Here is a 25682-nt window from a genome sequence, read left to right as displayed (position 1 = left end):
CGTAAATCATCAAAACTGGTTGCATAAGTTAGCATGTATTCAGGCTATTAACAAGAAATGAGCCAATTAACAAATTGATGTGGCAATGCCCTAACTATAGGTATTAAAACTTTCAAACCGAATATGAAACGTATTGTTTCAGCGCTTTCCGAAGCCATGAGTGCATATATTATTGATCAGTTTGAAAAGTTGAAGCTTGACAGCCCATCAGTCTGCCAATCAATCAAAAAACATTGTTTTACAGACAGAATGAGTCTCCTATTTCATTATCTTATTTTTAACCCAGCTCTTATTATAAAACATCGATTACAAGCTTCATTATGCCAAATATTTTAATTAAATAAATAATTAATTAAATAAATAAATATATGTGTTGCTGTTTTCGGTTTCATAAGCTTCAGCCGTATATGTGAGGGTATTGAGACGTCGGCACTCGGCGACGAGCTGTTCTAAATTGTGATAATTTATTTAAAATAAAGTATTAAAGCAAAGAATGTCAATGTTAAACGTTAACAAAATGGTTTATAATGACTTCAAGATGCACTACCTGTGTATGCTAGGGCTATTTCAAATATTATTTTTTACTATTTTAAAATAGCTAGATATAGCTCTAGACTAGCAGTAGGTATAGTATTATTTAAATTAATTTACCTTGCGCAAAACATTTAACAGTCAATACTCTGTGAAAAACTGTGATCTAATGGCAATAAATTTGAATTTAAGGCGAATCGGAAAAGTGGTAAGAAATTTGAAGATGAGCACATTTTCAATGTTTGGAGCAGGTTTTTTATTTGTCTTTGGGCCAGAGCCTATAAAACCAAAGCGTCTGTCGCCAGCGCGACTTAAAACGTTCGCAGTCTCCGAGACAACGGCATCTTAACAAGATCTCCAAACGAGAAGAGGTCCAAGTCGAAAGCCAGAAATATATAAAAAAAAACTTACAAAAAAAGTTACAAAAGGTGATTAATGTGCATCTATTTATTTATTGACCAAGTGTGTGTGTGTGTGCAATCTGCGTTAATAATAGTTATGAAAATAACAAGCGTGTCGGCATTTCCGAAAGACCCCCCGTTCCCAGCTCTGACTAAGCGCCTTTCACCCGCATCAAAATCCGATTAAGCCGCAAATGTGCATAGGTCCGATTATTGGGAATATTATTATTGAAGTGAAATTCGTACAAGAAATGATTTACTTGCCAAGGGCACAAATTTCACAAAAAGAAAGAAGCGAATGCATAAATAAACGTATCACATGCGGGCTCATATGCAAATGATATGCATATTATAATTTTCAAATATATAAATCGAAATACATCAATTGGTTGTCGCAGTTTAAATTTAATGGCAATCATTAAAAACTAATTTAATCAAAAGAGACACGATGATAAAATCAAATAGCCCGAACGGCCATAAGAGAAATACACTCATGGTCAAGCCGAACTGTCTATTACCCTCTAAGAAAATTCCTTTACAATAAATCAATAAGGAATGCCAAGTATTCGTATAAAGTATGAGCATTGGGAGGCATATATATCGGCATAGCACCAAAATACATTCAAAAAAAAACTTATCTTTTAGTAACAAATTATCAAATACAATCAGATAGCAAGTGTTAAAATGTTTATCTCTTTGATTGCCTGTCATAAAAACTGAAGAAATATTATGCCTGGAAAACAATCAACTCTGCATTCAGAATATATATTTTCTATGGAAATTTCGAGGGTTGTAAACTTGATGACTTTATGCAAAGTACCGCATCGCTAGGGCAATCCAAGACATATATGAGACTGTGATGATTGGTACACCTGCTGTGACTGTGTTATTTAACCATTTTCACTCTTACATCATCTTCCACTCGACACGACATTTCGCTGTTCAGATGTGGATGTGCAAATCAGAGATGTTGCAGCTGCTGCTGCTGTTGGCCTGGTTAAATGCTGTGTCATTGCAGAAGCTGCAGTCATTCCCAAGGCTCTGCAATGTGCGCGACTTTGATGACTTTCTGCGGCAGACGGGCAAAGTGTATCCGGACGAAAGGGAGCGTGAGTTCCGTGAGAGCATCTTCGCGGCGAAGAAGTCTTTGGTGGATCTATCCAACAGCCGTGTGAGCAGCTATCGCCTCAACATTAACACACTCGCCGATATGACACGCAAGGAGGTTGCCACGCTGCTCGGTTCCAAGATCTCAACTCAGGGCGAGTAAGTACTCTGTGAATATATAAATATATAATGTAATAGTATGATTTTCTTCGTTGATTTAACTTATGTTCGGGTTGCCTTTTTATTTTTAACAACACGTCTTCTTACTGCTAGTACTGTAGAGAGACTGCCTTCCACTTCTTCTCTGCAGCCGCTTTTCTTTATCGATATTTACTTATCGTACTGTTATAATTAACATAGATAGTGACACTATAATACCCTGGCTAGGGTTACCAATGATGCTCTTATCCTATTACAACTCGGCCATCCTGACAAAGAGAGCTCCCGATCTCTGTCTTTTATATGTGTATCTATCTTTATAACTAATGCTTATTGCCTATTTTCGCATCCAATGCTTAAAGTTTTGGCTATTCCAGATACCAACGTACGGGTTGCGAGATAATTGAAAGCCTTCTACATCCTTTAACAAGTATCTATCATTTTTTAAAATCTTTTCTATACTATAAGGCCCTTTATATCTTGGTATTAACTTTTTTGAAACTCCTGGTGTGCTATCAAAATTTTTTACCATGACATAGTCACCTATTTTATATTCTACTGATACTTTCTTCTTTTTATTAATCCGCTCTTCATTTCTGATTTGAGCTTCTTTTTGATATATTTCTCCACTCTTTCTTATATTTTCTAAATTTCTTTTATCACACGTGTTCACCTGTGTAAACTCTTCTAATTTTTCTTTTAATTCATCAACAACTTTTCCTTTCTGTTGTAATCCGAATAACATTTCGCTTGGAAATTTCTTTATGCTTTTGTGTTGTGTGTTGTTTATTGCATATTCAACATTTTCTATAATAACATCCCAATGTAAACCATTTTCTGGCTCCGCCATTTTTGCCATCATCGGACCCAAGTCTCTATTCAACCTTTCCACCTGACCATTTGCTTGCGGACAACCCGTTGCTATTTTAATATGCGTTACTCCCTCATTTTTTAAAAATTCATCAAACTCTTTTGCAGTAAAACAACTCCCTCTGTCCGATACAATGAACTTAGGTCTACTATACGCTCTGAAATAATCTTTTAATGCCTTAATCGCTTCTTTCGTACTTGTTGTCTTTGCTGTATATAGTCTAACAAATTTTGAAAATCCGTCAACCACCGCCAATATATATTTATTAGCCCTTCCTGCATTAATTGGTCCATAATGGTCTATATGGATCATCTCCCACGGTTTGTTTCCTTTCGGTATGCTATGTAATAGTCCTTCACTCTTACTCGTCTTGGGGGCGAAGGCAATGCATTTTAAACAATTCCCTATATGCTTTATTGCTTTTTCCTTAATATATGGGAACCAGTAACTCTTTCCAATGGCATCGATCATCTTATCTCTCCCAGCATGTCCCAACTCATCATGATATTTGTAAAGTACATGTTCTTCCATATCCTTTGGTACATAAAAAACTAATCTGCCATCATTTGTTTTTCTGTAAATGACCCCATTTCTCATTTCGAATAGCTTGTGCTCTTCTTTTTCTAACATCTTTCTAATATCTACCAGTTTGTCATCTTTGCTTTGGCAAATAACTAAATTGTCCTCAAAACTATTGGATTCAATAACTAAAATGTCCTCATAACATCTGCTTAACGCATCCACATGTTGCATTTGCTTGCCCGATCTATGCACTAACTCAAAATCGTAATTTTGTAGTTCTAACGCCCATCTAGCAATTCTCGGATTTAAATCTATTTTGTTAAGCGTTAAAGTTAAAGAGTTGCAATCTGTCATTATTTTAAATCGTTTTCCCTGCAGATATATACGAAATCTGCGTAATGCGTAAATGATGGCTAGCGTTTCTAACTCAAAACTATGATATTTAGACTCTACTTCGGTTGTTCTTTTAGAAAAATAAAAAATCGGGTGTAATTTCCTATCTTCTTTTTTTTGAAATAAAACAGCCCCAAATCCCACTGCGCTGGCATCACAATGTAGTTCTATTTCTTCTTTGTAATTATATATTGATAGTACTGGCGCCTCTAACAATTTATCTTTTAACATATTAAAACACTTAAACTCCTCTTCTCCAAACTTGAATTTCTTATCTTTTTTCAATAAATCATATAAGGGTTTAGCTAATATAGAAAAGTTTAAAATGAACCTCCTGAAGTAGGAGCATAACCCTAGGAAACTTTGTACTCCCTGAATTTTGTTTGGTATTGGAAAGGATTTAACCGCTTCTAACCCTTTTTCATCAGCCCTAACGCCTTTACTATCCACCACAAATCCTAAATATTTAACGCTGCTTTTAAAAAATTCACACTTATCTAATTTCAACTCTAATTTGTTTTGCACCAGTCTTATAAACACTTCCTTTAAGGTCTCCATGTGTTCCTTTATGTTTGTACTTGCTATCATAATATCATCCATGTAAACAATTACCTTATTATCTTTTATCATATCACAAAATATGTTATTAACAAATCTTTGAAATACATGTGGCGCAGTTTTTAAACCCATGGGCATCCTAAGAAATTCATATTGTCCTAAAGGGGTAACAAATGAAGTGTATTTAATAGATTGCTCATTAACAAAAACATGAAAATACCCGTTTTTTAGATCCAACTTTGAAAATACTGTTTTTCCGCATAGTCTGTCTAATAAATCGTCGATCAATGGTAGCGGGTAGTTGTCTCTACATATAATTTTGTTCAGTCTTCTAAAATCAATACATAACCTCATGTCTCCAGTTTTTTTCTTCACTAGTACTATAGGTGATGCATACTCTGAACAACTTGGCCTAATGATTCCATCTTTTAAATAGTCGTCTAATAATTCTTGCAACTTTTCTTTTTCCATATAAGATAACCGCCTAGGTGTACAATTAAATACTTTGTCGTTTTCTAATCTTATGCTTAACTCATGTCTTAATTTTGGCTGATTTGGCCTTTTCGCTTTTACATAAGTATTTTCAAATAAATTTTCAAATTCACACTTTGTGCTGTAATCAATATCTTCACTTAAAATATATATATTTTCTCTTTTGTTAGAATCTTCCCAACTTATTGTTAAGATATCCTTCTCAAAATTCTCTTCTAACACTCCCATGATTTCGCTATTCACTGGCGCTTCATTAACATGATTATTAATTTTAACTGCACTGTTTCCTATATCTTCTATAATCACTTTTTCAATCCCGGTTTGATTATAGATAATTTCATCACTAACAACTTCTTCACTATCAGGTTCGAGCTTAAGCTCTCCATAACTAACTATCTCATCACTAACAGTTTCGATCCCAATCACTTCATTTCTAACTATTTCACCACTAATTATTTTATTTCTAACTATCTCATCACTACCAATTTCATTACTGACTATTTCCTTATTAACGATTTTATCATTTAACAATATAGTTTCATTTTGCTCGTGTTTGATATCTTCATCGTCCACTTTTTTTTGTTTTTCTTTGTAGCTTGTAGCTATGATATCATTTTTACCATTATTCTGGTGATCAACTTTATGCCCGTTCACAATTTTTAATGTTCTTAAATCAATATTTAAACCAAAAGAATCCATAAAATCTCTACCAAGCACAGCGTCATACCTCATAGACTCATTTGCCACAATTATAACATTAAAATAAACATTTATTAACTTTTTCTTCATAAAACATAAAATTTTTCCAAAATTTTTCAATTTACTTTCATTTAAACCTACATACGAATTTGCATCTGGCATACGCTTTACTTTTAATGGCACAAACTTTTCCTTTAAAAATGAAATAGGGCTGCCAGAGTCTATAAGGCATTCTGCAATTATTGATTTGTTAAATGAGTTACTAAAATGAATTCTTAAGTATCTTACATATTTGTTTTCCATATCATACTTTTTATTTGGACATCCTGCTATTAAATGATCCTTTGAGCCGCACGCATAGCAAGATCCTGCCTCCCGTTTGGGCTTTAAACAATCTTTGGCCCAATGGCCCTTAACATTGCAATTGTAGCAACGTTGTTGTTTGTCCGCCTGTGCTTCCTGTGCAGTTTGTTTCACTACATGGTTTCGTACCCGTTTAATTGGCAACTTTATAGCTGCAAACGCACGTAAAATTTGAGCCGGATTGGTAAAGCAATGCATACTAGCTTGAGTGCGCAAGTTTTCGCAAGGTATGCCTCGAATAATACCCTCCATTAACTCCTCTACATCAATGTTGATGTCCTGTGCCAATATGCTTTTTTCGCTAAAATATGTGGCGAACACCTCATCTGGTTTCCAAACCCGATCCTCGAACTTCTGTCGTAGTTCCGACTTCGAAAATCCTCCCCCGAAGGCCAAAACCAATTGATTTAGCATCTCGTCAATCGGAGCAATGATGCGCATAGGGTCTGCATGCAACCACTTCAAAGCACCGCCTTTCAATTTGCTTATACAAAGCAAGTGCTGTTGCATATCATTTAGTCTGTAGATCTTGGCCACATTGAAGAATTGCATTACCCATTTACGCACCTCACTTTCTCCAGTAAATTCTAATAAAATTTCCTTGGCTAACATCATCGCTCCAGTTTGGATGCAATTATTTAAGTTGCCTCCGACAGCGTTGCCACTTTCGTCGATCCTTCCAGCTGCCCCAGCGTTGCCCGCTGCACCAGCGTGATCAGCTGCACCAGCGTTGCCATCCGTTCCAGTGTAATCAGCTGCACCAGCGTTGCCATCCGTCGACCGTGGTCTTTCTTCAGTGTGACCATCCTCTAGCTGCAATAAATCGCCGACTTCACTTTCTTGCTCTCCCCCGTCGCTCCCGCCGATGTGCGAGTTGCGGTTCACCGTTACTTGAAATTCTTCTAGGAATTTTCGAGACGCTTCAATTTCGAGACGCATCAATTTCAGCATCTCGGCGCCATTTGCTATTTCGTCACGCTGTTGTTGCATTATGTTTTGCAACTCATTTTGAGCCTCAATTGTCTGTTCCTTGTTACGTTGAACTTCAAGTTCCTTTGCAGCATCGTCTCGGATATCCACTGGTACCTTATTTAATCTCGCCATCAGCTCAGTTTTGGTACCCTCTGTTGGCAAATTTAGTAATGCCAACCAACTTTTCAATGTCGCTATTGACACGTCATTTATATTTATATTTTCCATTTTGTTGTGTTTTTTTTTTTTTTTTTCTGAGTCAATCCCACTTCTGATATTGTAATAGTATGATTTTCTTCGTTGATTTAACTTATGTTCGGGTTGCCTTTTTATTTTTAACAACACGTCTTCTTACTGCTAGTACTGTAGAGAGACTGCCTTCCACTTCTTCTCTGCAGCCGCTTTTCTTTATCGATATTTACTTATCGTACTGTTATAATTAACATAGATAGTGACACTATAATACCCTGGCTAGGGTTACCAATGATGCTCTTATCCTATTACAATAATAAGAAATTTTAAAAGGTTGCAATTACGCTGACAAACCAAGCACACACACGACTGAAAGATGGGTGAAAATCTATGATGCTCAAATTTATACAATTAATTTTGACAGTATAAGATCTTTATGTAAGATCTGTAAAGAGCATATATGTAGAAATGTAGTTGGGAAGATTTTTCACCAATTTCGATAAATCCACCACAATAAGTGAGAAATAATAATTGTAAAAAGGTTAGAAATATGACCCAGCAGAGGCTAAAATTACTTAATTAAAAATAATAGAATCGATAACCACATTTATTACTTACTGTTCTATTTCCCTTTTTCAGAGAACTGACCGCACGCCACATCAACTTTGTGCCCGCCACAACCGCGTTAAGTGACAATCTGCCGGAATCGTTTGATTGGCGTGAAAAGGGAGGCGTTACACCGGCTGGCTTTCAGGGTGTTGGCTGCGGCTCGTGCTGGTCATTCGCGACAACTGGCGCTCTGGAGGGGCATCTGTTTCGGCGCACTGGTGTGCTGGTGCCGCTGTCGCAGCAAAACTTGATGGACTGTGCCGATGACTATGGCAACATGGGCTGTGATGGCGGCTTTCAGGAGTATGGCTTTGAGTATATACGGGATCATGGCATAACGCTGGCAAACAAGTATCCCTACGAGCAGGTGGAGATGGAATGCAGGCAGAACGAAACGGCCGGCAGGTATCCGCGCGAGAGCATTGTCAAGATACGCGACTATGCGCGCATCGATCCGGGGGATGAGCAGAAGATGAAGCAAGTGATTGCCACGCTGGGCCCCTTGGCCTGCTCAATGAACGCCGGCGCCATATCCTTTGAACAGTACGATGGCGGCATCTACGAGGACGAGGAGTGCAATCAGGATGAAGTCAATCATTCGGTCGTTGTCGTTGGCTACGGCACAGAAAACGGACGTGACTATTGGATCATCAAGAACTCATACTCACAAAACTGGGGCGAGGCTGGCTTCATGCGACTCCCACGCAATGCTGGCAGCTTCTGTGGCATTGCCAGCGAGTGCAGCTATCCCATACTGTGAGCACGTGCCAGCCGTGGGTTAGTCAGTATCTTTAAGTATTTGTTAATACCATGTATACGAATTTATTTTGTTACCATAGTTTGTAGAAGGAATAAGAAATGTTTTTGTAAAAATAAAAACAAACTATTTTATTTGATATTTTTTGTGTTAATATGTTCTGATATGCACGAAACTGTTAGCAAGAAGACATCCGAAAATTCCAATCAGATTCTATTGTGCATTTAAATTAGCCCAGTTGAACGCAAATTTTCATTCAAATCGGAGCAAAGAAATTTTGGGGTGCAAACAGACGCACAGATTTATATGTGTGCAAAAATATATAGTAGCTTATCAGTTGACGAGTTTTTAATTCGTTTCATATGTCCCAGGGACAAAACTAGAAGCTTATAATAATATGTAAAAGAACTAATTGAAAGTCAGATCGCATAACATTTGCATTCGCTCTTTACGCAGCGTCTATAAAAAGGGGTCTCACAAGCGAACCACACTTAGTAAGTGGGAACACTTTGAGATTGAAGGATGAATTCGCTTGTGATTTTTTTCGGCATTTGCGGGCTTTGCATGTGCCTGGCTGCTGGGGCAGGAGCCGCACCCACAACAGCCGAAACAACCGTGAAAGTGGAAATGGATGAATCCACGACGCCGACTCTTCAGGATTCCTCAGATAACAAATGCGATATTGAATGGTCTGAGTATAAGGTACAAATAATATACATTAATTGCAACATTTATAGTGCAAAGAATTTAGTAAGATCCAATCCAATATCATAATAGCAAAAATACCAAAAGAACTATCAGAGCAGCGGCGATGAGGAGAAGCGTCACAAGATATTCTGCGATAATCTGAGCGAAATCGAGAAACATAACGCCGCCTACGATCTGGGTCAGGAGAGCTACAAGAAGGGCGTTAACGAGTTCAGCGATATAACCCAAGACGAATGGCAGAAAACTTATCTCAATATGAATTAGCTTTCCGTTTTTTAAAATGCTTGAAAACTTACATTGTCTTAAAATATCTCTTAAATATGTGAAAAAATTATAAATATTTCCGAAATTCGAATAAAGTATTTAAATTAAAATGTAATCAGTTTTGTGTCTTGTTTTGACAGTGAGGAACGAACAAATAATGTATATATATATTATATCAGAGTTAAAGTTTTAGATAAAATTAGCATAAAATAAAAATAAAGCAAATACATTATTTTGAAGATTGATATCGTGCCAAAGCAATAATAGCTCTTAACCAATAAAACCACGTAAGTGTCAAGCAAACCTGGGGAATACTTATCGCTCATACGCGCGATATATATATATATATATATATATTTATATCGAGCTTAGCTTATAAATAATTCAGTTCACATTGCCGCATGCTCCAGACGCATTTGCTTTTGTGACTAATAATTTGCAGGCGTTGTATTGGTTTTTAAAAATATGTGTCATAATTTATTGACTGTTTGTATTATTTCTTTTTTTTATTTTTAGCTGGGATTGGTTTTATTAAATTATTGTTCATGGATTTTCAAACAAGTACATTTAAAATTTAGCATCAATTTGTACCGATTATGTTTAAATATTTTTATTTCATTCAGGAGCTCTACACGAATAGTTTATAAATTTACCGCAAATTTGTGTGTTATTTGGTTTGGCTTTAATTAGAGGTTTTTTGATGAACGGTTTTTTCATTTATTTTAAATGTAATATTTAATTACTTTTGCTTAGCCTTTTGCACATACAACATAGTACATATACATACAGCTGGCTTAGACAATTTACATATACAATACATAAATATATAATATATATATATATATTTTTTTTAACAAATTCTCTCATAGTTTACCATTATTTGATGTTGCACTAAACAAACATTTATGTTTAATTATTTAAATATGTTTACATTCATTGATATTGGTTAATTTTCGATTGTATAGTACGAATAGTTTTTTTTTTTCATAATACTATACAATTCTTATGTGGGTCAACAGTTCCCATGGGCTCTTGCCAAAAGTCAAAATTATTTTTTTGCCAATTATTCTTTTTTGCAATTCCTTGCTATAAATAAATGAATTTTTTGAATGTGAAGTTAATCAACAACATCGTTATCGAACTTTACTCTCAGAGCTATTCCCCAGATATTTCGTATGGCATATTTGTGACTAAGCTTCATACATTTCTGTGGAACTGATTCGAAAGCGAAGTTCGACAAATTGTTGTTGACTTTAATAGCAATTAATATTAATACTAAATATTGTATAAATCGTGTTTGAATACTGCGGTTCAAGAGCTTGGTTTCTTAATATATTAGCTGAAGAAGTGAGACTTGGGCTGGTTTGGACTCACTTTTCAAACTAATATCTTATGCAAAATTATAATTTGCTCAAGTCAAACGCTTTTGTATGATTACTCATTAATTTCAACCCATTTGCTCATATCTTGGGAGCATTTTTGAGTTTAACAATTATTAGCTGTAATTCAATTTTAGATTTTTTACATTTTGGCGTTGTGTTTTATTGTTTCCATATATATATATATATATATGCGCTAAATTCAAGCGACCCTGGCCATAGGTGCTGCAGCTGTTGGGCATTAGAAAGAAATATGTTTTAGGAGCAAGCAGAAGTAGGAGTTATTAGGTGTAAAATGCTTGTGTGTCATTTGGTTGGTTGTAAAATGGATATGTTTTGAGCAGTTTTTGTGATGTCTGCCAGTTAACTAGTGTGGATCGATTACTATAATCATTTTTGCTGTTGGCGTGTGTAAATTTGTCTAAAAAACATTTTTGTATTTTTTGGTTTTTCTCTTTTCATCATTTCCTGCTGTCAGGGCAAAACTGAACAGAGCTGAGCATAGAGGGCCAGGGCCTTGCACAAGAAAATTTAATACAATATACTAAACAACTAACAACGTTTAAAGCATAATTATATATGTATATATATGTATGTATATATACATATATATAGTATTTAGTTTATAATGTGTATATATCATACTCGTATATATTGCAACAAATTTTCACTACAAAAACTGCACACATAACTTAGGGGGCTAGCTTATAAATTATTATCATTAATATTATACTGTATAAGGATAGGGTTTTCAACTGAGCAGATCGGCTTGCTGCTTACTGTATTCCTTGCTGAAGCAAATGCATGGCATTGTTGTTGTAGTTGTGGTTGTAGTTGTTGTTGTTGTTGTTGTTGTTGTTGTTGTTCTTATATGCTTGACATCGGTGTATTAGGTTAAGCCAACTTGTGCACTATAATTGCAGTTGGTGTAAAAATTGTATTTGCCATTTGCACTACCAAAAAAATGTGTGTGTCGACAACGGAGGAGTGGCACAACTTGCTAAGTGATACGCTTAGTAGGTGGGTTGCTGATACTCCATGCCCGACTGTTGTTCCATGCCTGCAAAAGAGATGCAAAAGAATATATATACACACAATCTATATTGTCTGGCAGATGAGCGAACTAACCCTGCTGTGGCTGACCAAATGGCGAGGCACTGTACTGCTCATTGTCGTTGTCCATGGAGTAGCTATATGCCTGCTGGTGCACCACATTGGCCGGATCAGTCTCAAAGGCCGAGGTGAACTCGTCGCCGGCGCCGATCAGAAAACGTTTATAGGCCATAAAGGCGCACAGAGCCTGCAAATAAACTTGGTTGAGTTCACAAAAATAGCCAACTGGGCTTACGACTCACCCAGCTGAAGATGCTAAAAAAACAGAATACAATGGCCGTCTTCATGCTGCCGGCGCCAATGCCCAGCGGGGGCATGGGTGCCGAGCTCCATTGGGACCACAAGTAGAAGAACGCGATGAAGTACATAAATGCCCAGGCAGCTGCAATTGCAAGCATTAGCAGAAGATAGCCGAAGCTATTAAGTTGAATCCGTACATACCCGAGAATCCCATGTCGCCCATGACGTAACGCTTTCTGCTCTTCACCGAGGACATGCGCTCGAACATGAACTCGCCGCCAATGAAGTACATGGAGGCGAGAAAGCCAAAAATGCCAACGGTATTGCCATATTTACAGGCCATGCCATCGTTATTATAGAGACACATCTCCTTGCCATCCTTTTCGACCCAGCCCTCGGAGGATATGCAGCCGAAGACCACAATGGAAAAGAGCTGGGAAAATGTTCAAAATCGAATTATATATTGCTGAAACAATGGAAAAACCACCTTTATAAAACCCTAAAGCGTAACCCGATCCGATGGGGCAGACACGCATACCACATACCCGCTTAGCGTCCAGTCAAATAAATGTATTGATTTTATGGAGCAGGTGCAACAAACCAGAAGTTCAAGTACACACACACACACATAAACAGACACCAATACTGGCGCGCATTTAGGTTTGTGACCCAATTTGAAGCGAAGGCCAAGTTTAGTGAGCAAAAGAAGCGCCTGAGGATAGGCAATGCCAACTGCCATAACAAAGCTGGTCCTTGACCAAACTTGGCAAGCTGTCAGTTGTTGTCGCTGTGCAAATAATACGCATATATATAGTATATATATATAGTATATATGGTTAAGTATATGTCGTCAGCTCAAAATGCCATTAAACGAAATGACTGCTAAACGCATTTCTCTCACTTGCCTTTTAGCTGTGACGCACATGCTGGCCATTAAAATGGCTTTATTTAGTGGCCATTGCATTGGCTTATATTTGATGGGCTTTATTTCAAATTTTCATAGACGTGAGACTTTTAATGGCGCCTGCACAGCTGTGTCTCCAACTTGGCCCAGTTGTCAGCCATGCTCTAATTCCTGACTCATCCCATCTCTCAAATCACGATGCAGTCATTAACACCAACAACAAACTATCCACGATATTCCCACAACGAATCATTTGTACTTAATAAACTAATAAATAGTATAGCAACTTTTCGAGTTATTGCAATTAAGGTAAATATGATGTAAATTAAATGTTGTTACGTTATGGATGTCTAATAGTCTTATTAGGAATGCAAATAATAGTTATACAAATAATAACAATCCCGTTTTCTCTGTGCGAGAGGAATCTTAAAAACAAAATGGCTTCCCTGTTCTAATTGGAAAAAAACTGCTATGCAGTTTGGGAATGCTCAGCATCGTTAACCCGAAATTGAATAGAAGCTGCTGCGTCAACGACAACGTAATGTTAAAATGTGCTTTGTGTGAGGCCATCAGTCACCCAGTTTAAGGTAGGGTGGTCCCTTTATTTAACTTACCCAGCATAGGGCGCGTATGACAACTTGCGGTTTCATGGCAAACGTCAACGGATCGAAGGCGCCGCCCGCCTTGCCCCCGCCATAGGCGCCACCAGCATTAATGTTGAGTATTTGATTAAGCACATCCATTATTAACGCCTACCACTTGCTTGCTCTATGTATATATATAGTAATCTAATTGTTTTGTTTTTTTTGTATATTTCTTTGTGTATATTTATATTTTTTTTCTATAACGCGTGCGAGCTGCGCAAACTTTAGTCAGTCGTGTGTGTGTGTGTGTGTGTGTTTTTGCGTTTCTCACGTCTTGTTGTGAAAAATCGAATGCTTCTTACTATGCCAGCTCAAGGGCAAAGCGGGGGCGTCTTGTACGTTAGGTTTGGTAGTGTGTGTGCGGCTGTCCGTACATGTATACACTGAAAAGCTCTGTATGTGTGTGTGCTATGCTGTAGTATATCACAATTATAGATTACAGCACACCAGAAATAGCAAAGCTCAAAAGGTTTAGGTTGTGCTCGCGATATCCTGTGACACACTCGCGCGCGTCGAACTACAGAAATCGCCAACGTTATTCAAAACAAACAAGAGACACGCGCACAATTTATATGTTATTAATCATGCATAATTAATAAATATTCCACAAAATTTCAAGGGCCTGATTTTCACTTTTACTTTTCTCACACAACGGCCAACGCGCAGGACTAACAGTAAAGTGTATGTAACGTCCTGTACTCGCTCTCAGTGTGTCATTGTGTGCGTGTGCATGTTTGTGTGTCAGGCTGCTAAACGATAAAATCGTTTGTACAATCGATAACTATTTAACTATCGTTACCAAGCTGGACTTAATGTACATCACATTTCTCGAAAACGTCCAAAATAGTTTAAATAAAATATTCAAAAGTTGCCACCCTGCTCAATTGCGTAAACCTTTTACAGCACTACCGATAGTATCGCATTCGTATGCGATTTGGCGCCAACTGAGTTGCCCATAAGTTTTCTCTCTTCTAATAAATATACTAAAAAAAATTATATGTGTATTAAAAATATAAAGTAGTGAAGCGTTAATGCGTTGCCCTTTGTTATGCAAACAAAAAAAGGAAATAAACGGAAAGTGGTGCTTGCCATGTGGTTACGAGAGGCATCAACAACGAAATTGGTTAGGCAGCCTTCTGTTCAATTGCTTGGAGTCTGTGCCGTTGCATCCGAATACAACGCCTTACTACCAAAAGTATGCGCCGAATTTTAGAAACAATCCAAGAGCTACTAGGCCCCATTGGTTGCAGGAGCCAGAGCAGGCGAGACCTCAAAGGGCCAACAAGCTACCGACTAAATTAGAGCCGGAACCTGAGATTTTCAAAGAGAAATCCACACAAACCGAATCAGATAAATATGAGCATAAAAAGAAAGAATCCCTTCGAGAATACCATCTTATTCAGCCGTTCTTAAAGCAAAAGAATAATAAAAATTTTAAAATTTCAGCAGATGATATTATAACAACCTTTGGAACATATCGAAATAGGGAAGAGTACAAGAAACAGAAGCCAATTCACAAACCCTCTCAGCGACATTTACCACAAAAACATGAATCGAAGCTTGCTGCAAATCAATTTATTGAAGATAGGTATACTTTGAGCACAGACAAAAAGAAGAAACAAATGGTTCAAGAGCGGAATCTCATATTGCAATTCTGTCCACAGAAAAATGCAAAGAATATACAATCTAAAGAACAGCCCAAAACCCTAAACACAAAATTTGGCACATACTCTCAAGGAAGCATCGAAGCCCAACCAAAGTTCACAAAAAAATTGGCAAAGATGTTGCAAGGCACCAAGGTGCCTGAATTCAACGCCTTGTTAAAGAGCAGACATGGTTTGCGAGTGGATGCCAAACAGGAGGCACCTGCGCTGCACCGAAGCAATAAAATCAATCCGTTCGCCCAGGTACCTGACACACCTGTGATACAAAAGAAAAAAATTAAAGCAGCACCAAGGGATACTGAAGAACTAAAACAAGCCCCCTTAAAGTCCGAGCCAAAGCAGGCGCCCTTAAGGACCGAGCCAAAGCAGGCGCCCTTAAGGACCGAACCAAAGCAGGCGCCCTTAAGGTCCGAACCAAAGCAGATCCCATTAAAGACCGAACCAAAGCGGGCCCCATTAAAGAGCGAACCAAAGCAGGCCACATTCAAGACCGAACCAAAGCAGACTCCATTAAAGAGCGAAGTTAATATCCAGCCCGCTTTTACTAAAACTTTTGAGAAAATGTTGCAGGATGTTAATCCGGAAATGCCTGAACAGCATCGATTACTAAGAAGTCAACACTTGTTGGCCATCAAGGGAAGGGATAGGAGAAAGCGAAGTGCCATAGACGTGGTCGGCATCCAACCCAAGTTTACTGCAACCTTTGATAATATGTTGAAAAATACGAATGCCAACGAGCCGGAAGAATACAAATTAATAAAGAGCAGATACGCTATAAAACGAAAAGCGAATGTAAAAAGAAAGTTAATTGCCAATGCGGAAAGAAAACGATCGTCTGTAGGCAGTTCCTTAACAAGGAGTAAAGTCAGTATAATCAGGAAAGTTAAATACAGATCGTTTCGCAGGGACAAAAAGAATACTATCGGATCTTTAGACTCGTTCGATGTGTGGAATTTGAAATATTTAACACAAACTAAGTCGCATATTCCGGAGAAAATGTTCGGCAATAAAGAAATTCATCCGCGTAGCTCATCTGCGATGATCAGCCGTTCATCCTCGTTGGCAAACGAGGAACACGAAGTGACAACTCCCTCGCCATCGGTAGGGTATATACTTCCCACACAAAACGCATTTAAGCTTTCACTTTATGAACCAATTCGTTACCCTCAACCTGGCGAAGCTCAGCCTAAAAGAGTTGGCATAAAAAGATACTCAAACCGCATAAGGAAATTCTATAATATTAGACCAAGACCGAGTAAGTCGCCAAGCTTTCTCCGTAATCGAAAAGTTGACAGCCCCGTCGGCATGGCAGCTCGCAATGTAGAGGCCGAAATAGATTCAACCGATCAGGGAGATGTTAAAAACAAAATTGATGCACAGAATTCATATTCTTTATATGACTTTCAATCGAACCTAGATATTAATATAAGTAGGTCTGGTCAGTGGCTATTGGAGCGGCGTGCCCAGCTGGCGGCGCAAATAGCTGAGTTAATGAAACTCGTAGAAATTCGGGAGGATGTACCGCTCAGAAAAAAACGCGAACGCAACTTTGTGCGAGAGGCTCAGACGCAGTTGTGGAAGACAAAACCACCGAGAATTGAGAAAATCGCAAAGAAAAAGCGAAGCAAATTTCCCACTAAATTGGAGAAGCTAAGATTTCCTAGCGATACGAAAACAGGTTCCCTGAAACCGTTGGTCATTCGACGCTATCGTAGGAAACCAGAGCTACAGCCAGCCAAACATCGTACGGAATGTACTTGTGCTACCTGTAATACCTGCAAAATGTTTAAGTTGGGAAAGATGGAAGCCGATACGCCACTCATTCGAGAAATGAAGGCCAAGGGGCGGCGTATGCAACTACAGAACTACTATCGACTTTTATCACAGCGTGAGGCATGGAAGCGTAAGGGAGCAGCCCTCTAATATTATCTGTTGCTGCACATGCTGATGACGACGACAAGATTGGCTGTCAGTTGATCTATGACCACATTTGGTCAAAGATCAACTGACAACCAATTGAGCTCCTTAAAGGAGTTGTCGTACATTTGCTCCTAGGATCTTTTGGATAAGATCGTAGAGCTGGCATTTTGACATTCATGTTGCATGTGTACAAACGTGTTTTTAAGTGTTTCATAATTTTAACATAGATTTATAAGCAAAAAGAATGAATATATAATCTATGTGACAAATTACAGATTATTCAACGTATTTTAATTGCGTATAAACAACGGGGTTTGATTTTATAAATGCATTGCTGGCTTTCAATTGGATTATTCTTGATTATTCTGATCTATTCGCTGGTAAATTTGGCCGGGCGTTTCTCCACAAAGGCCTGCATGCCCTCTTTGCGATCAGCCTGCGAAGAGCAAACAAAATTACAAATATAATAAGCAAGTATTACGTAATCAATCAGATCAGCTCACCGTAGAGAATGTGGCATGGAAGGTGCGACGCTCAAACTTGAGACCCTCCTGCAGGGTTGTCTCATATGCGGTATTGACCGCCTCCTTGCACAGCTGCACAATCAAATTAGAGTGGGTGCCAATTTTCTCGCCCAGTTTAATCGCCTCGCCCAGCAGTTGATCGGCTGGAATGACCTTGCTGACCAGGCCAACCTTCTCCGCCTCCTGGGCATTGATCATGTTGCCAGTCAGGCACATCTCCATGGCCTTGGACTTGCCGACCACACGGGTCAAACGCTGAGTGCCGCCTGCACCGGGTATGGTGCCCAGCGCAATTTCTGGCTGACCGAACTTGGCCTTCTCGCCGGCATAGATAATGTCGCACATCATTGCCAGCTCACAGCCGCCCCCGAGCGCATAACCATTGACCGCAGCAATGATGGGCTTCTGGGTGCGAGCCACCTCTGTCCAGTCGTTAAGGAAGTTGCCCTGAATGCACTGCGAGTATGTGTTGGGTGCCATCTCCTTGATGTCTGCGCCAGCGGCAAAAGCCTTCTCGCTGCCAGTCAGCACAATGGCGGCAATATTCGCGTCCTTGCCAAAGCCCTTCAGAGCGGTGGACAGCTCCTGCATCAGGCCATTGCACAGTGCATTCAATGCCTTGGGACGGTTCAATGTGATAACAGCCACATTTTTCTTCTCTCCAGTCACTTCGGTTTTAATGAATTCATAGTTGCTGGCTGTTGCAGAGGGAAAGAGATGGCGAACGAATTGATATCACGAAACTTACGTAATCATTGTTATTTTCTTTTTCATACTTGCACACAACTAATTAAATAAACTGGGTAATAAAATAAATAGTTCTGCCACAGTTTTTATGGATTTATATTAATTAACGTGTTCTCCTCGAGTGGACTTTGTTCTCTATCTGCATTGGTGTGATGTGTATGTGTGTGTGTGTGTGTGTGTGAGTGTGAGTACTTACAGGTGCTGCTGAAACGGGCGGCCACTTGTGGCTGACGGGCGGCAGCCTGGACCAAGGTTTGTGCACGCACGGTAAACAGTTTTGCAATATTGGCCATTCTAACACCTATTTTGAAAATAAAAAGTGTTATCCTCTGATTAGGGGAAGCAGATATTGCGGAACGCTTGTTACTTACGATCAGAACGCTGGAGCGGGAATGCCTTGGCTCTAGATGATCGGTCGCACGATGCTTGGAGCCGGTTGGAAAATGGTGATGAGCCAATGTTATGGCACGAATAATCGAAATTCGTTCCAGTCTACGCACGTATGCAATATGAACGTCGTAATTGTCCATAATATACGAAATACATAAATATATATCTTGCAACTAGTTCAAATTATAGATAAATCAAATAAAGTAATGCAGAACAATTACTTAATTTCAAATGTCAAAGAGACAACAACAAAAACATTTTCGACTTTTGTCTGTGTCACACTATATAGCTAATACTTTGTTTATAAAAAGGACGTTTTCAATACAATTACATTGAATTACAGTTTTAAACTGTTACTCAAAAGCTAAAAATATACATTGTTAATTGATTTTATTTTGTATTTCAATTAAACATTTCTCGCTCGCTTAACTAGCTATCGATATATTTGATTAGCCGATATTTACGACAACTTAGTGAAATCGATTGTTTTTGCTTGCAATGCTGTTAATTTTTGAATTGGTATTAAAAGCAACTAGTCCAATTTTATGTATATGTATATTTCAATAATAGAATTGAAATAACATGTTTGGTTTTATAATTATTATTTGTATATAAAATCTGCTCATTCTTGGAAATTAAATGCTTTCTGTAAGCTTGGCAGCTAATAATAATAATATAATAAGATTTTTCAGTTCTTGATACAAATAATTATTAGTGATTAGTTTAAAGATTGGGGCCTATCTGTGGTAATCTGGCCAATTCAGTTGAACCTCATAGTTTGTTCAGTTTTTTTTTTATTATACAAATATAATATTGATTACCAAAATAGAACGAATGTAGTTGAGATTTCTTAGTTGACAAATTGTTAAGTATTGAATCAATGCAATTGTATGTATAATCAGTATTCAAAGTCTGCAATAACATTTCAGGAGCAGTTCTAGAAAACTATAAGCACACAGCTAGTGCAAACAAAAGAAAAAAATAGAAATACTTGTAGATTTAAGTAAGCACGCCAGCGATGCATAAGATAATATCTAATCATTCGGGGATGGGAATGGCTGCTGATCCCCTACTTCTTATGCGCAGACATTGGTGGAGTGCCGTAAAATTTGCGCTTCTTCATAGTGCCCTTAAGTGGCGTAGCTGGCGGAAATAAGAGGAAGCATTATAAGATATATATATATTTATGTGAATATCAGTAAATACCATATAGCGAGAAGAGATCCCTGTTGTTGCTGGGTACACGTTTGACACCGCTGCCAGGAGGCACCAACGGTGGTGACGGCTCGAAGGCCAGGTACTGCTGCCAAAAAGTGCCGGGTAGCTCGAGCAGTGATTTCATTACTTGCGTTTGTGTAAAGACTTCTGTGTAGAGAGCATGCTGATCCGGATCCCGCGACGAATAGCCCATAATTGTGGGCCCGAATATCTTAGATATATTATCTATGGGCATCATTACGACTGGGCAATCGGCAATGCGCTGGAAATGCAGCATCAGGAATGCCATTGTGTCGCGATTTGCGGGCGGCAGTTGCTCCACTGCCTGATAGAGAGACTCAATGGCCAGCTTGTTGTCTGGATTTTGCACAGCATTGGCAAAGTCCTTCCACTGGCTGGTGGGTATGAGCGGTTCGCGCAACGTGCGCAAGAAGTCCTTGACACAACAGCACAGCACATAGATGTCCGTATTGCCCAAATGGGGTGTTACCTTGCCGCGCAGGAACTGTTCCTTCAGTGCCTTGTACTCGCGCTCCGACGACGACATGCGATAGAGGCCCACCTCACTAAGACCACGCGCCTCAATCTCGTTGACACAGTGCACAATCAGTGCAGGTATCATGGGCGCACTTGCTGGCGCAAAATCGCTCAGATAATGCATCTCCGTCTTCGCCGTGGGCGTGCCCGACAGCGGCACACAGCTGACGGTGAGCAGCTGTCGACAGTCGAGGTGACAACGCACCGGACAGTCACGACAGCGCAATCCCACCGAGCCAAAGCGAATGCTGCAAGATATTAAAATTGATGTTCAATTTCTATTGGGGTTAGTGAACTTGAAATGTTTGACTGTACCGCTTTTGACACTGGACACAGTTGTCGCCACGCAAAAAGGTCTTCTGGCTAAAGCTGTGCTTCCGCATCAAGAGACGATTCTGCTGCGCCGGCGACATGCCCACAGCCATGGCATTATTAAGTGGCGTTTGTGGCGCTGTGGGCTCTTTGACGCCCGAACGACGCGGCGTAGAGGTAGTCTGGACATCGGCAACGCGTTCATGCGACACAATCACAGGCAGCGACTCAATGGTAGACTCGGCACGTATGACACCCTGGCCATCCTGTGGTATTGTCACCTTGGTAGTGGCGCAGAAGCGCTCAGCACCCTGGCCCACATCCAATGTGTGCTGATCCACGTGACTCGAGCGGTGCGTTGTGGCGCTGACTGTGCCAGCGGTTGGGGTGCCAACGTTGCTTCCAGTGTGGCCTGTACTCAGACGAGAGCGTTTAGTGCCCACACACGGCACAGGGTTTTTGGGCAATGACGGACGGTGCTCACGCCAAGACTTGGAGCGACGCACATCGAGAAAATCATCCTCAGAATGTGTTATAGATAAATCGGATAGCAAAGAGCCAGTTGAATTGATGTCGCCATATGACTTGTCCTCGTGCAGTGTATTTAGAGACTTGCGCTTGCGCGTCGAGGCCGAAGGCAGCGTATTTAGAAAAGCCAACTTATCGCGCGTCTCGTTGTTCAGATTTCGTTCGTGGCGCAGCAAATCGGCAACGGCCATTATCTTGTTTTCCATGGCGTCGCGCTCGTGCTCCGCCAGACGCCGCGCCTTGATTTCCGTATCAATGATGCGGCGCGCATGATACAGCTTGCCCTCCAGATCGCCCATCTTAGCCAGCGATTTGTCCAGTTCTGTTTGTAGGCGCGCATTTTGTGTGGCGTAGCCATTGCATTTCTCGTGGTACTGTTCGAACAAGCGCAAGAAGCGCAGGAATTCTGTGGGGGATACCAATACGAGTTACAGTATTACTTGCTGCTACATGGACTCACCCTCCTCAGCGGTGCCTTCGGTCAGCACTTGCATGCATCGTCGCAGATCGTCGAACGACGCCAACACGGAGAGCGTCATTTTAGATGGGTGCGCGCCAATTTGACTGCAGCAATTTAATTGTAATTAAAAGCGCAGCAATTTCCTAAATTTTATACACTTTACTTTCACTCTCACTTCTCAAATTTTCCTTTTTTTTCCGAATTTGATCTTATTTACAACAATAAGTACAGCAAAGAGGAAGCACGCTACAAAGGACGCGACTTTTTCTTCGATTGAAGTGCCGTTGTTTTAAATTTGTATGGAGATGTGTGCGATAGCCGATAGTTTTCCTATCGTTTAAACTAAACGTGATTAGTAAAATCGATAGTTCAGCAGTATTCGATTAATGCAAAGTCCTAATAAATGTATAGTGGAATGTAAGCCTTTATCTTTAAAACATGCTAGTGGCGTATCGCTTAACTATGTCTCGTTTTAATTTTAATAAAAACTGATGGCTGATTTATGATATATTTGGTTAAAATACTAAACCATATATTTAATTGGTAAAAAAGTACAGTATTTTATTTTTGGTATTTAATGAGTATTATTTAGGTCTTTTTTTTTTACTATTTTACTAAATATAACCAATATTTTGCCGCTTTGATTCATTTGCACTCGAGGATTCAGAAATTGGATTCGTTAGAATAATGTCAGTTGCCTCGCCTTCCAATCCCGCTTTAACGCTACAAAGCAAACGCTTTAATGGGTTGCGGCACATCCTGGAACGAGAGGGTCTCTTTTGCAAGGATGATTTTTCGCCGTCGCCGGACAATTTGGACTTTCTCCAGACAAAATCCAAAGTGCTCATCATTGGCGCCGGCGGATTGGGCTGTGAGCTGCTCAAAGATTTGGCACTGATGGGTTTTGGTGATTTGCATGTGATTGATATGGACACCATAGAGCTGTCCAATCTGAACCGTCAGTTTCTGTTTCGACGCACGGATATTGGATCATCGAAGGCGGAGTGCGCCGCCCGCTTTATTAATAATCGTATACCCACATGTAGGGTGACGCCGCACTTTGCCAAAATACAGGACTTCGATGAATCATTCTATCAACAGTTCCACATCATTGTCTGCGGCCTGGACTCTATAGTGGCACGCCGCTGGATCAACGGCATGCTGCTGTCCATGCTGCGCTACGACGATGACAACAGCCTTGACGTGTCCTCGATTATACCGATGATAGACGGTGGCACCGAGGGATTTAAGGGCAATGCCCGTGTCATATTGCCCGGCTTCACTGCCTGCATTGAGTGCACCTTGGACCTGTTTCCGCCGCAGGTCAATTATCCGTTGTGCACGATCGCAAACACGCCGCGACTGCCAGAGCACTGCATTGAGTATGTGAAGATAATACAATGGGACAAGGAGAGCCCCTTCAGTGCGCCGCTGGACGGCGATGATCCGCAGCACATTGGCTGGATATATGAGCGTGCCTTGGAGCGTGCCAATCAGTTCAATATAAGCGGCGTCACGTATCGCCTGGTGCAGGGCGTCATCAAGCATATTATTCCGGCAGTGGCCAGCACCAATGCGGTAATTGCCGCCGCCTGCGCATTGGAGGTGTTTAAGCTGGCAACCAGCTGCTACGATAGCATGTCCAACTATTTCAACTTCAACGATCTGGACGGCATTTATTCGTACACCTATGAGGCGGAAAAATCGGATGGCTGCTTGGCCTGCAGCAACACGCCGCAATTGCTGAACATTGAGGATCCCAATACGACAACCCTGGAGGATATTATCAAGCAACTGTGCAAATTGCCGCGTTTCCAGCTCAAGAGCCCAGCACTGACCACCGTCATGGCCGATGGCAAGCAGCGCACTCTGTACATGGCCAATGTGAAAAGCATTGAAGAGGCCACGCGCAAGAATCTGACGCAGTCGCTGGGCGAGCTGGGCCTCCAAGATGGTCAGCAGCTGACAATAACCGATGCCACATCGCCTACGTCCATTACGCTGCAGCTCAAATACCAGGCCAACGAGGTTGAAATGTTATAATTGCAAATAAACTAAAGAATATTCAATATTCAAGTCTAAGCGCACGTTACTGAATTGAAACACAATTATTCTTTTTACAAAAAATACCCAAGCAACTTATTGGTAAGTGTCGTTTCGCATATATAAAAGCAATTGAAAAGCTGATTTTCAACTAAAAATAGATAAAATGAATCACATTTAGCAGCTCATGTCCAGAATGAATTTCTTGCCAGTGAAGCCTTTGAAGTTAAGCGCGGCAGCCGCGGCTTCTTTGAATTTTTCCAGCGGCACCATCTCGTGCGTTGGGGCCACAAACTTTTCCTGCTCCATCAGCTGGCAGAGCTCTTGAAACATTTGCTTACGTTCCGGTGCGCTGTAGTTCTCCTTGGACCAGCGCGTCATCCAAAAGCCCCGAAAGGCAATGTCCTTGAAGATCAATGGACCTGTGGCAACGGTAACCGGCTCGCGGGACATGCCGCCATAGGTGACCATAACACCGCGATCGTTCAGGTGCCGCGACACCTCCGTTGCGCTCTTGCCACCCACACAATTGAGCGCCAGCTGGGGTCGCTTCAGTTTTCCAGTCTTGAAGAGGTCGCTCGTGCGCATCTCCTCCTCGGTTAGCACAGCAGTCGCGCCCAGACCCTGAAGCAGCTGCTTCAGTTCGCTTATTTCCGGGCGATTGCGAACAATGCCCACACTGTTGATGCCCCACGCACGGCACAGCTGATGCACAGCTTGACCCACAGCGCTGTTGGCGCCATTCTGTATGACCGTGTCGCCGGGCGATAGCTGCACAAAGTCCTTGAGCATGCGATAGGCGGTGCAGGGATTCACTGTTATTGTTGCCGCCTCTGCCAAGCCCACCTTGCTGGAAATGGCAAGCAATTGATCCTCGGTGTAGACAGCGTGCGTTGTCCAGGTGCCCAGGCCAGAGGCCAGCGGAACCACATGGGCACCTGGCTGCAGGCCTTTCACCTGGTCGCCCACACAGACAACCTCGCCCACAAACTCATTGCCTGCTATGGCCGGAAACTTTGGCTTCACGGGATATTTGCCTGCAAATTGTGCACAAATGTTTATATAAGTTGAACATTAATCTAAGCCTCCATGCAGACTTGCCCTGTATTGTGTTAATGTCGGCGGGATTAATGGGCGCTGCCAATATTTTGACCAGCACTTGTTTGTCCTTGGGATCCGCCAGCTTATCCTCCACCAGTTTCAGCACATCCTGCGGCTCGCCGTGCTCTGTGTACTTCAGAGATTTGGCGACTACGGACATTTGACGGCACAACCGCGCCTGGCTTGTCCAGCTGGGTAGAGTTTTACGCAACATGTTTTTGTATATTTAAAAAAAAAATTTTGTTTTCTGTTTTTGCTAAACCGAACAAACGAAATAACACAACAGTATTTTTTTTTTACCAAGCCGGCTGAGCCGTTTCCACCAGACAGCATTGCATATAACATATTGTTGTTTCCACT

General features: G+C 40.5%; 8 protein-coding genes across 11 annotated transcripts; 3 read left to right on the top strand and 5 right to left on the bottom strand.

Annotated features, from left to right (window-relative positions):
- Positions 1-850: 850 nt before the first annotated feature.
- CtsL2 (Cathepsin L2) lies at positions 851-8765 on the top strand. Of its 2 annotated transcripts, XM_070210601.1 has the most exons (3): positions 851-959; positions 1879-2198; positions 7900-8765. In XM_070210601.1, exons 2-3 carry the CDS (start codon positions 1879-1881, stop codon positions 8627-8629), a joined length of 1050 nt encoding a protein of 349 aa, XP_070066702.1. In that variant the 5' UTR covers positions 851-959; the 3' UTR covers positions 8630-8765. The 2 variants fall into 2 exon arrangements, with proteins under 2 accessions (XP_070066702.1, XP_002049547.2); XM_002049511.4 differs by lacking the exon at positions 851-959 and having other exon boundaries at positions 1792-2198.
- LOC116651087 (uncharacterized) lies at positions 964-7586 on the bottom strand. Of its 3 annotated transcripts, none has more exons than XM_070210599.1 (2): positions 6022-7585; positions 964-2207 (listed from the first exon to the last, which is right to left on the bottom strand). In XM_070210599.1, exons 1-2 carry the CDS (start codon positions 7294-7296, stop codon positions 2190-2192), a joined length of 1293 nt encoding a protein of 430 aa, XP_070066700.1. In that variant the 5' UTR covers positions 7297-7585; the 3' UTR covers positions 964-2189. The 3 variants fall into 3 exon arrangements, with proteins under 3 accessions (XP_070066700.1, XP_070066699.1, XP_070066701.1); XM_070210598.1 differs by lacking the exon at positions 964-2207 and adding an exon at positions 2243-5966 and having other exon boundaries at positions 6044-7586; XM_070210600.1 differs by lacking the exon at positions 964-2207 and adding an exon at positions 2243-5966 and having other exon boundaries at positions 6022-7584.
- A 352-nt stretch (positions 8766-9117) lies between the features above and the next one.
- LOC6625097 (uncharacterized) lies at positions 9118-9713 on the top strand. The gene is made up of 2 exons (XM_002049512.4): positions 9118-9328; positions 9404-9713. The coding sequence occupies exons 1-2, from the start codon at positions 9149-9151 to the stop codon at positions 9596-9598; spliced, it is 375 nt and encodes a 124-aa protein (XP_002049548.1). The 5' UTR covers positions 9118-9148; the 3' UTR covers positions 9599-9713.
- A 337-nt stretch (positions 9714-10050) lies between these two features.
- On the bottom strand, positions 10051-14593 carry Syngr (synaptogyrin). The gene is made up of 5 exons (XM_002049513.4): positions 13849-14593; positions 12532-12763; positions 12333-12472; positions 12106-12277; positions 10051-12037 (listed from the first exon to the last, which is right to left on the bottom strand). The coding sequence occupies exons 1-5, from the start codon at positions 13975-13977 to the stop codon at positions 11991-11993; spliced, it is 720 nt and encodes a 239-aa protein (XP_002049549.1). The 5' UTR covers positions 13978-14593; the 3' UTR covers positions 10051-11990.
- A 3138-nt stretch (positions 14594-17731) lies between these two features.
- Positions 17732-19247, bottom strand: Echs1 (Enoyl-CoA hydratase, short chain 1). The gene is made up of 4 exons (XM_002049515.4): positions 19105-19247; positions 18930-19034; positions 17966-18684; positions 17732-17898 (listed from the first exon to the last, which is right to left on the bottom strand). The coding sequence occupies exons 2-4, from the start codon at positions 19024-19026 to the stop codon at positions 17833-17835; spliced, it is 882 nt and encodes a 293-aa protein (XP_002049551.1). The 5' UTR covers positions 19027-19034; positions 19105-19247; the 3' UTR covers positions 17732-17832.
- A 622-nt stretch (positions 19248-19869) lies between these two features.
- On the bottom strand, positions 19870-22472 carry tum (Rac GTPase activating protein tumbleweed). Its single transcript, XM_002049516.4, has 4 exons — positions 22179-22472; positions 21194-22124; positions 20330-21126; positions 19870-20266 (listed from the first exon to the last, which is right to left on the bottom strand). The coding sequence occupies exons 1-4, from the start codon at positions 22255-22257 to the stop codon at positions 20193-20195; spliced, it is 1881 nt and encodes a 626-aa protein (XP_002049552.1). The 5' UTR covers positions 22258-22472; the 3' UTR covers positions 19870-20192.
- A 321-nt stretch (positions 22473-22793) lies between these two features.
- On the top strand, positions 22794-24275 carry Uba3 (Ubiquitin-like activating enzyme 3). The gene has a single exon (XM_002049517.4). It carries the CDS (start codon positions 22866-22868, stop codon positions 24219-24221), a length of 1356 nt encoding a protein of 451 aa, XP_002049553.1. The 5' UTR covers positions 22794-22865; the 3' UTR covers positions 24222-24275.
- Positions 24276-24286: 11 nt separating this feature from the next.
- LOC6625145 (enoyl-[acyl-carrier-protein] reductase, mitochondrial) lies at positions 24287-25600 on the bottom strand. The gene is made up of 2 exons (XM_002049518.4): positions 25323-25600; positions 24287-25258 (listed from the first exon to the last, which is right to left on the bottom strand). The coding sequence occupies exons 1-2, from the start codon at positions 25534-25536 to the stop codon at positions 24399-24401; spliced, it is 1074 nt and encodes a 357-aa protein (XP_002049554.1). The 5' UTR covers positions 25537-25600; the 3' UTR covers positions 24287-24398.
- Positions 25601-25682: the final 82 nt, after the last annotated feature.

The sequence above is a fragment of the Drosophila virilis genome, chromosome 5 (assembly GCF_030788295.1).
Source record: "Drosophila virilis strain 15010-1051.87 chromosome 5, Dvir_AGI_RSII-ME, whole genome shotgun sequence".
Classification (NCBI taxonomy): Eukaryota; Metazoa; Arthropoda; class Insecta; order Diptera; family Drosophilidae; genus Drosophila; species Drosophila virilis.
The sequence above is the reverse complement of the archived record's forward strand: the minus strand, read 5'-3'. Positions and strand labels throughout refer to the sequence as shown.